The sequence below is a fragment of the Muntiacus reevesi genome, chromosome 6 (genome assembly GCF_963930625.1).
Source record: "Muntiacus reevesi chromosome 6, mMunRee1.1, whole genome shotgun sequence".
Lineage (NCBI taxonomy): Eukaryota > Metazoa > Chordata > Mammalia > Artiodactyla > Cervidae > Muntiacus > Muntiacus reevesi.
The window spans coordinates 38,227,372-38,238,524 of NC_089254.1; the positions used below are offsets into that span (position 1 = coordinate 38,227,372).

Below are 11,153 nucleotides of genomic sequence, written 5' to 3' on the forward strand. Positions count from 1 at the left end.
CTTCCTTTTTTTTAATGGTGTTTGTATGCAGATAATAACTTTCCAATTTGATATTAGTCCATTAAATGAAACTAGTAATGGTAATGATTTCAATGGTAAACTGACCAGCACTAAAACTTGTATATATTTGTAAAATAAACAGCATTAAACTCAGTGCCCTTGAGGCAGCGGTAAGGCACTCGGCTCACTGTGGTGGTGATGGTTTAGTTGCCAAGTCATGTCCAACCCTTGTGACCCCATTGGCTCTGGTCCTCCAGACTCCTCTGTGCATGGAATTTCTCAGACAAAAATACTGGAGAAGGTAGCCATTTCCTTCTTCAGGGATCTTCCTGACCCAGGGATCAAATCCATGTCTCCAGAATTACAGGTGGATTCTTTACTGCTGGGTTTACATAAAATTCAGAAATTCAACTCCTACTGTTGGTCAGTTTCTCTGACCTTTTGTTTCTAAATTCAGACTCTCTAGAGAGCAAACCTACTGTTCAGTTTCATGTGTAATCTCTATAGTAATGATAAAATCTGTTTGAGCACCGACCTTTGAAATACATACTGATGTTCATATCAAATTACTTGTAAAACCTCTGTCTTTTATTATTCCAGGGAATACATTTCCTTCAGTAACTCAACTGGATATTTTGCAGTTTGCATTTTTTACTCCTCTCTCTCCCTATTTAATCCTTTTATCCCAGTGCATCCCATCACCCATCAGTTCTGTGTATTCTACCACACTAGACCAGAGTGCCTCTTGTTAGTACAGGCTGAGCAGTAATCTTTCTAAAAAGGAGTCTTAAATGGCATGAAAAAGAGCCACAAAAACAAGCCATGTGGAGGCTAAATAATATGCTTCTTAATGACTAATGGATCTCTGAGGAAATATAAAGTCACCCGAAGACAAATGAAAATGAAAACATGACAATTCAAAACTTAAGGGATGCAGCAAAGCAGTTCTAACAGAAATGTATAGCTATACAGGTTTACATCAGGAAACAAACAAACAAAAAAATCTCAGTTAAGCAACCTAACCAGACTCCTAAAGGAATTAGAAAAAGAGGAATAAACAAAACCCAAAGATAGTAGAAGGAAAGATATCATAAAGGTAACAGCAGAAATAAATGAAATTGATACTAAAAAAAAAAAAACCCAATGAAACTAAAAACTAGCTCTTGAAAACAATAATTAAAAATGATAAGCCTTTAGCTAGACTCATCAGAAAAAAAGAGAAATGACCCAAATTAATAAAATCAGAAGTGAAGAAGAAGTTACAACCAACACCACAGAAATACCCCAAATCTTAAGAGACTACTATGAACAACTACATACCAATAAAATGGATAATCTAGACTAAAAAATGGAAAAATTCTTAGAAAGATACATTCTCCCAAGACTGAGCCAGGAAGAAATAGGAAATATGAACAGACCAATTACCAATAATGAAATTGAATCAGTAATTAAAAAACTCGCAACAAAATCTGAGGATCAGATGGCTTTACAGGTGAACTCTACTAAACATTTAGAAAATAATTGAAACCTATCCTTCTCATACCATTCCAAAAAATTGCAGAGGAAGGAATACTTCCAAACTCATTCTATGAGGCCAGCATCACCCTGATCCCAGAACTAGACAAATATATTACAGAAAAATGAATTGAAGGCCAGTATCTCTGATGAACACAAATAATAAATGTTGGTGAGGATGTAGAGAAAAGGGAACCCTCATACATTGTTGGTGAGAATGTAAATTGATTCAGCAAGGGTGGAGGTGTCCACAAAATCTAAATAAAGAACTCTATATGACCCAGCATTTCCATCCCTGGATATGTATTCAAGAAAAACAAAAACACTAATTTGAAAAGATACATGCTCCTCAATGGTCATAGTTGCATTATTTACAGTTGCCAAAGTATGGAAGCAACCTACATGTCTACCAATAGATGAATGGATAAAGAAGATTTGGTATATATACACAGTGGAATATTACCCAGACATAGAGAAAGAATGAAATTTTGCCAATTGAGGCAACATGGATGTTGGATGCATGAATGTGGATGCATTATGCTAAGTGAAAATATTCAGACAGAGAAAAACAAATACTATACAATATTAGGAAAAGTAAAAGCGTTTGTCACAAGTCATGTCTGACTGTTTGCAACTCTGTGGACTGTCGCCCACAAGGCTCCTCTTGTCCTGTCCATAGAATTTTCCAGGCAAGAATACTAAAGTGGGTTGCCATTCCCTTCTCCAGGGTGTCTTCCCAAGCCAGGGATCAAACCCCGGTCTCCTGCATTGCAGGCAAATTCTTTACCATCTGAACCACCAGGGAAGCTCGTGATAGTACTTATAGTGGAATCTAAAAAAATACAGCAAACTAATGAGTAAAACAGAAAAGAAACAGGTTCGTGGATATAGAGAACAGAGTAGTTACCAGTGAGGAGAGAAGTTGGGGCAACATAAAAATAGGAGAAAATGTTTATTGTGGAATTATATGAAATCATGTATGTGAAACTTTTGAAAATTTTAAAGTACTGTAGAATTTAAAGAATATTTCTTTCAATAAAAAGGGTATATATGTGTACAAAAAAGCATATCAACATAATCTTTGAACATAATTAAAAGCTGCTACTTCTACTTACCTGCATACCTATAATAGTTTTTTAATCAAAAATTGGATATTTAGATTTAAGATGACAGTGCATTAGTATAGAATATGAATCATACTATGACCATTTCTCTATAACATAGAGTTTTAGTGGTTTATTATGTTGGAGGCCCAAAATTGCCAGTTAAAGTAAGATACAAAAGAGTCATCCTAAGCAAAATGGGCATAAAAATGGAATGAATCAAAATGACAAGAAATATTCTTGATAGTACTTGTACCTTTTTAACTGTCTTCTCAATAAGCATGTCTCCAACTGGCATTAGAATCCCCCCGAACAGGGCCACAACTGCACCAATGACAGCACCAGTGATGAGCCCACAGTTTCGATTGCAGCCCATGTTTCTTGCAGGGAAATTCTAAGTAGAATGAGTAGATCCTGTTGTAACAAAGAATATATTATTTTAACATTTGAAAGTATGTTCATCTGAGATGTTTTGGTTGCAACATCATTTTTCAAAATGGGGTTGACCTAACATTGATAAATGGAATGTGTTTTGTAGCTTATAAACAAAATTTCCCTACTTCAAAATGACCTGATAAAGGAAAATAAAAATGCCAACAGAATGAATGCTACTGACAAAGAAAAAATTAAAAAAAATTTTTTTTCAATATTGTGAGGATAATAAAAATTAAAATGTGTTATGATCTCAGGTTTTCCTTCCCTAGCTTTGTTGTGGTAGAAATACCACTATGATGATTTTATTACTATTTCTGTCCACTTGAAGAACCATTTAGTTTTTTTAAAGAATTAATTGCATAGGTAAGAAAATAAGAAAAATTAGATTCTCCCAAAAATGTAGAAAGACAGAATTATAAGCAATTTTTCATGGCAATTTATTTATTTTTTATCCGTTATGATTTCCCTCACCTGTGCCTAATATCTAAGATTCTTCCACTGTATATTAGGATGAACAGATTCACATTGAGGTCCTGATGAAATGTATATCATCATTAGTGTCACATGATTTTTCCAATGTAAACAAATACCACACAAGGTTAAACAAATGATTCATTTTTCCTGTGGAATTTTATGTGTTCCTAGGCAAGTAGAGTGGGTTTTTTAAATTAATTTATTAATTTATATAAATTAATAGTTAATTAATTATAAATAATTAATTTATTTATTAATTTCTTGGGGATGGAGTGTTACCTTTTATGGCTTTGGCCAGGGTGTTCATAATGCAATGAAACAAGTTATGTAAACCTGATAATAATGACTAGATAATTCTCAGGTAGAATCTCCTTTGCTAAGTATAATTGTATATCCCCTCACAGTTTTAATGGAACCATAAAATTAGTCAATATTAAGGTCCTTTGCGACTCTGACAGATGGAATATGAATTGTTTTAAACATTACTGACTACTGTGTCTAAAATGGTATATATGTGACTATCTGCCTGTTTTTGGACTATATGCTGTCGTAGTCGAGAATATACCAGACCTATCCCTGAATCATTTCCCTTTATTCAAGCAGCCCCATGGTCTACAGGGAAGGGTCCCAAGAACGTCCACTGGATGATCCAGGGAGCAACAGGCTCTTCAGTGTCTTCCTCTCAAAACTTGAAAACTCATTATTATGACTTTCAAGGACCCTGAGCCCAGAGATATCAAGTCATGGGCAGACTGGGTGCTGCCTAGGTTCTGTCTGCTTTGACCTAAAATTGAAGTGAAATAGTTCACACAGCCCACTGCTGATGAGTCAAGTGCAAGAAAACAGTCAGTAATTTATTCTGTTGAGTTGCATGGTTAGACAGTTACTAGTCTTAACACTGGTCTCGATCATATAAACAAAGGAAAAAGTTTTGCTGTAACATTCCTGCATACATGTACTGAAAGGTGAGATTGAATTTATCTACTTTTTCAAATTTTGAACTCCCTGACTCACTTTTGTTACCTTGATATAAATTTACATTTTTTTTTAAGAATAGACAAGATATTTCGCATGAGTTTTGTCCTGCTCTCTCAGCAGCTTTGCTCTCTATGGTTTCACTTACTCATGGTCAAACAAGGTCAACTGAGTGTAATGAAACCATAGAATAAGGGGGCATTCTACTTATGGCTTGGTGCTATCTGTGAGTTCAGCCACACAGTGACGTTTTAGAAGGTATCCGCCCACGCCTGTGGAAAACACCTGTACTTGTGTTCATTTATTATGCTTCAGTATCTTGTCACCATGAGGGAATGTTGCCATTCTAATCGTACTTTAACCTTATACTTCTTACTACAAAATTCCAAATAGAGTTGACCCTTGAACAACACAGAAGGGTTACAGACATGGACCCTGTACACAGTGGAAAATCCCTGTCTAACAAACAGTGTAGCCCTTCTTATCTGTGGCTCTGCATCCATGGATCCAGCCAGCTACATATTGTGGATCAGGTAGTACTGTGATATTTACTGAAAAAATTCTGTGTAAAAGTACTAATTTAAACCTGCTATGTTCAAGGGTTACCTGTAGTTTTATTCACCTGCAGCAAAAGAGGGACAAACACATTATGCAAGACATACCCTGAGTACATAAGAGAAAAGTTCAAGTTACTCAGCACATTCTATTCAGCAGCTTTTCCACTAATGTTTATATTCAAAAAGCAGTGTTGTTTCTATCCACTCTTCTCTCAAATGCAGCTATGTAGAGCATGTAATATTTCTGCCTTATACGATTGGTTGTCTTAATAATGTAACTTCTTACATACTGAAATTTGTTTTACCTGCTAACTTTAAGTTTTGTTCATTATTGTTATTTCTTTGTCATAAGAAACAGTAAGATATAGATACCTGTAGCAATTTATTGCTTGCTTAAAGTGCTTAAATTTAGGAAATGAAGGATAATCACAGGTTTAGGAAAGAAAACTAATTATTGGGACTTAGGTCAGGAAGGAAATGGCAACACACTCCAGTATTCTCCCTTGGAGAATCCATGGACAGTGGAGCCTGGTGGGTTACAGCCCATGGGGTCGCAGAAGTCAGGCACGACTTAGCAACTAAACCACCACCACCAGGTCAAGAAAAGAAAATAAAAAGGCAGATTTGATTTATAAGGTATCACTATCTTATACCTTTCTTGAGTCTGTAGGGAGATTAGCTCTACCATTTCAGAGATTATACATTTTATTCCTTTTGTAGAATTCACGAGTATATCTACATGTGGGCTATCTTTAAAAGAACTAAGAATTTCTCTGGTTTTTCTTTTCTGTCAAATCAATGGAGTGTTTCTGGAATGAACTTATGAGCATTATGCCTTTCCTCTATGTTAGAAATCCGATGGCAGAAACAGACTGAGCTATAAGAAACTTCTCCAATGAATAGGTCAGAATATTAGAGAAAGTTGCCTGAAAATCTGTGATAACTCAGATATGTGAATAGTGCTTTGTTCCCTGGGAAATGCCACCAAGGAAAACCTTGAAGTGAGTGTTAGTCGCTCAGTCATGTCCAACTCTTTGTGACCCAATGATCTGTTCATGGGTTTCTCTAGGCAGAGATACTGGAAGATCCCCTTCTCCAGTGGATCTTTCCAACCCAGGGATCAAACCCGGGTCTCCTGCATTGCAGACAGATTCTTTACTATCTGAGCTACCAGGGAAGCCCAAAAAAAGTCATGGCCAGAGGTAAAATTTCCTGGGCTGTGAACTACAATACTTTAAAACAATTTCGGGCTACAAAAGTCATATTTGTGCCATCAATGAATGCCAGGACGTAGATGACCCAGTTTTAGAGGTTTGGTTATGATTACTGCAACAGCAAGTGGAATATGAATGATGAAAGTTGATTTTCACACTCTTACATGATTTCTAGGTGTGTTTACAAAGCTGTGATTCCCTAGCCATGAATAAGATGTAGATTCACATCCAGCTAGTTAAATCAGTCATTTAAATCTTGTGTTTCATCATGTGGAAACACAAAGTCATTAGACTAATACTTATTTTACACACAATCCCAGTATACAAAGGTAATTAAAAGAAAAGCTATTCTGGTCAAAGTATGGACTCTGAGTCATCCCCAAAGAACCCAAGGGCTCTGTGGAAAATGTTTAAATATTTAGGTTAGGGGATTTCCAACACCTTTTCTCATTGAAATTACCAAAAACCTTCCAATTTACTTGTGCATTTCCATCCTATCAGAATATATGGAGCTAAAATATATACTAGAAAAAAAAACATAGACATAAAATAATACACTTCACTAAATGGTACTTCTTATGTATTAGAACTTACGACTGTTTTGGTGACAGTCTTAAAAAATTAAAACAAGAAATGCATTGGACTTCATGTAGTATACTAAAGATTCTTCTAGAAGCAATCTTATCTTTTAGAGTACTTTTGGAATACTTGATTACTGGGACTGCTATAAGCTTGAAATGATTTGCTTAGATTCATGTTGGTTTAAATAGAACTGTCTGAAGCCATTTTTGATGTATCCAAGATGAAAATACTATTATTTTTTTTTTTTCTACCTCAAGTTTTACTGTAAGTTGTAAGATACTATACAGTCTGTAGGAATTATACTGATTCTGGGCTTTGAAGTCAAGTAATTTAGGTCAATTCTGAGTTTTAATATTACATAGTTTCTCTGTGGCTCAATTTTCTCTAACTGGATATGATATATGTCATGTAAGCTTTCAAATGTCAGTTCAGCTCAGTTGTGTCCGACTCTTTGTGACCCCATGGATTGCAGCACGCCAGGCTTCCCTGTCCATCACCAACTCCTGGAGCTTACTCAAATTCATGTCCATTTTCCATTGAGCCGGTGATGACATCCAAACATCTTAACCTCTGTCATCCCCCTTTCCTCCCACCTTCAATCTTTCCCAGCATCAGGGTCTTTTCAAATTTCAAATGTCAAATCAGATTAAATGAGATAAAAATTCCTATCACACTATGTTATTTTTATTTCAAATGTTATTATGATGTATTATTTTAAACAATCATAACAGTAAAATATTATTGCATATTGACTAAGTATTATTTTTGAAAATCTAATAAACATAGTTTACACAAGTAGGAATGATTATTTGCAAAACACTTGAGACTACCTGATGAAATGATTTGTCCTTTATATATACAGAAACTAAGACTATCATGCAAATAGAATTGCAGCTTCTAGTTTGGAACAGTGCTTTTTGAAACTTTCAGGTATGACTTGGGCCAGTGAACCAAAAAAAAGAAAAAGAAAAACACCTTGTGATTAAATCAGAAAATAGAGAACCAATTCCTTCAGGACCAAAGAATCCACGATTCAAATATATTTGAATAAACTTCAAGGTAAATTACAAATTTTTCAGTACACTCTGTCCTAATACCTCTCTGGTTATAATTTTGAGATCCTCCCAGGTTAATCTTGGAGAAGGCAATGGCACCCACTCCAGTACTCTTGCCTGGAAACTCCCATGGATGGAGGAGCCTGGTAGGCTGCAGTCCATGGGGTTGCTAAGAGTCGGACCCGACTGGGCGACTTCACTTTCACTTTTCACTTTCATGCATTGGAGAAGGACATGGCAACCCACTCCAGTGTTCTTGCCCGGAGAATCCCAGGGACGGGGGAGCCTGGTGGGCCGCCGTTTATAAAGTCGCACAGAGTCGGACACGACTGAAGTGACTTAGCAGCAGCAGCAGCAGCAGATTAATCTGATCTCTGGTGATTATGTATTGGATTTATCTTTCTGGTCTTATAATGATTCTGGTAAAGGGAAAAAAAGCCTATGTATTTTTCTTCTCAAAATCCAGTTGACCACTGGACTTTCCACATGACAAAATTTTTGCAATTTTTGAACTGATATTAAAAGCAATGTTTCTTTTACTATTTTAATACCGCATAGTGAAGAAAAGACTGAAAAGTACTTGCAAAGTAGTTGCAAAAGTACTTGCAAAATTACTTGAAAATACCTTTCAATGTATATCTTGATAATTCTGGAAACTGAGATACAGAAAATGTATGCCATTGCAGTTATGTATGAATTCCATTACTAATTAAATTATAACTTTAAATTTCTTCAAAATGATTTATTCTTATTTAAATTTGGTATCATCACTCAGGAAAATAATGCACTGATATTTGTCATAAGCTTCCTAAATAGCTAAAATCATTCATTCTGATTTGTTTTTATTATGTTACCAAGTTTTATATAATTTATACAAAATTATTAAATTTAGAATCATTATTTGAAATTAATATAATTTACCATTCCCAGTAGCAATTATAATAGCTTTGTTCACTTAAAAATAACATGTCCAAAAACACATTGCATTTCACCATGTAGACAAATGTCAAATTCACCAAAAATTGGGTAATTCAGATAGAAAGTTAAACTAATAACTCCAAAATAATAAGTAGTTAATAATTGCATAGAAGAAAGCATGTTGCTATAAGGGTAACAAATCACTTATAAGAAATAATTCTATATTTATTTTCATTAATGCTGATTTTCATTCATAATTTAAATGAAAAATCATGTATAAATAGCTTAAGTAGACAATGAAAGTTCTGCAGTTAATCCCATTGGATAGTACATTATTTTAAATATTCACAAATATGTACAGATAAACATAAGATTTTAAACAAGAAGCAAAATGCCATAGACTAGTGGACAAGGTTTTAATATTTTTTTTTACAAATAAAAGTTAAGAAGATTGATAAGTTATAAAACAACACAAACCTAATTTTTTTTAAAAAGCCTGATGACCTCAAGAAAATTCCTTCTTGCTATTGTTGTTCTGTAACATCTTAAGAGTTTTTATATAGTAGTGTCATCTCCTACCATTTGGAAGATAGAAATCTTTTATCAAAAAAATGAAAAAAACATTGACTCACCTTTAAAAAAGGTTAAAAAGGATTTTTCAGTCAAATACTCCAACATTTGAACAGTTAATTCTTAGTAGGATCAAATGATATTCCCTAGAAAACCTTACACTGAAATCCTGATTTCAGTTGATGATTACATAAAGTTTGAAAGTTTAAATATGCTTTAAGGAAAAAAAAGAGAGAGATAGACAATGCCACATCTCAGTGAGTGTTTCGTTGCAAGAGAAATTTGAAAGAAGAGAAAGAAACCCACATTCATCTTAATACTGATGTGGATCCTTAGAGTCTATTTTTTGTATTCTGGTGAAGATCCATTGCCCATATCTGAGATCCTCTGAAGCTCTTTGTGTGCGTGTGTGTGTGTGTGCACACGCGTGCTGTTTTCCATCCAAGCATATCCGCTACCAGAGAGACAAAAGGAACTAACTTGCTGAGTGGCCTTTAGTACACTCAGTTTTACTACACAATCATTATTTCAGATGATAAACTAAGACCTGGGGATGGATAGGAAGTGCAGATCAGAGAATTATCAGTCTGACTTTCCTGCATGATATAACTTGAAAAACTCATTTCATGAAGTTTAAATAAAGTACACTTTCCCATACAGCATTAATCTAAAGGGTGCTGAGACTAATAACTGCAAAACAAAACTGGAGACTGTCAGTCCACAAGGATGACAGACAAACTTTAAAAAAGGAAATAGTCTATTGTTCTAACTGGAAGCTCTTCACTATCATTTTCTGTTCGTTTTATAGAAGTTTCATGACCACTGAAGAGTTCTTCTATGCAAACTAAAAATCATTAAATTTATCTTCAATCTCTTCAGATAAAAAGACAACTATCACATAAAACTTAAATATTTCTACTGTTTACAATGAACTTTTAATGTAAAAAAAGTGTACACATAAGTTACTTTAAAATAGTCATTATTTTAAAATCTAACCAAATAAAAGGCCTTGCTCTTTGAGAGAAAGACCCTCCCAGGTGGCGCTAGTGGTAAAGAACCTGCCTGCAAGCACAGGAAACAAGAGACGAGGGTTTGATCCCCTAGAGGAGGAAATGGCAACCCATTCCAGTATTCTTGCCTGGAGAATCCTATGGATGTAGGAGCCTAGCAAGCTACAGTCCTTGGGATTGCAAAGAGTCGGATATGACTGAAGCGATTTAGCTTGCCCACAAACTTATATCCATATATATATGGACTAGTGCATACAGTGAATCATAACTTCTGCTACTTGCCTCTTTTAATATCAGGTACCTTGGAGATATTCTCATATTATGAATAGTAGTAACTGTTTTTTTTCAATTATTGAAAAATAATCCGTAATAAAAGCATATTGTGTTTTAAATAACCCATATCATATTTAATGGAACTTTTGAGTTTTCCTGTTTACTGATCTTACAAAAACAATGCTAAAAATTCATATGTGTGGTTTTATTTATGTACTTGGGCCTAGTAAACAGCAGAAGTGAAATTTCTGGATCAATAATACATACTTTCTTTTGGTAGAAAGAGTATTAGCAAATTTCTTTTTATACATGTACCCAGCAGTGTTTGCAAATGCCTGTCTCAATATCACACACACTGGTTCATACTGAACTTTATTTTTAACAAGTGCTTATTTTATTGGTAAATAATTTAGTGAAGTTTAACCTATTAATTATATTGCCGTTTGTATTTTAAAGTAATTCTGCTAATATA

The 11,153-nt window shown here is 34.5% G+C and overlaps 1 protein-coding gene across 2 annotated transcripts in view; it reads right to left on the bottom strand.

Moving 5' to 3' along the window:
- The window catches only part of LOC136170440 (platelet glycoprotein 4-like), a 36,561-nt gene extending 26,736 nt beyond the window's left edge, over positions 1–9,825 (bottom strand). The window contains exons 1-2 of one of the 2 annotated variants that reach the window (XM_065938610.1): positions 9,461–9,825; positions 2,875–3,032 (exon numbers count right to left, since the gene is read on the bottom strand). In XM_065938610.1, the coding sequence (XP_065794682.1) occupies positions 2,875–2,994 (120 nt within the window). In that variant the 5' untranslated portion in view covers positions 2,995–3,032; positions 9,461–9,825. The remainder of the gene's footprint in view (positions 1–2,874; positions 3,033–9,460) is intronic. The other variant, XM_065938611.1, reaches the window with a different exon arrangement.
- Positions 9,826–11,153: the final 1,328 nt, after the last annotated feature.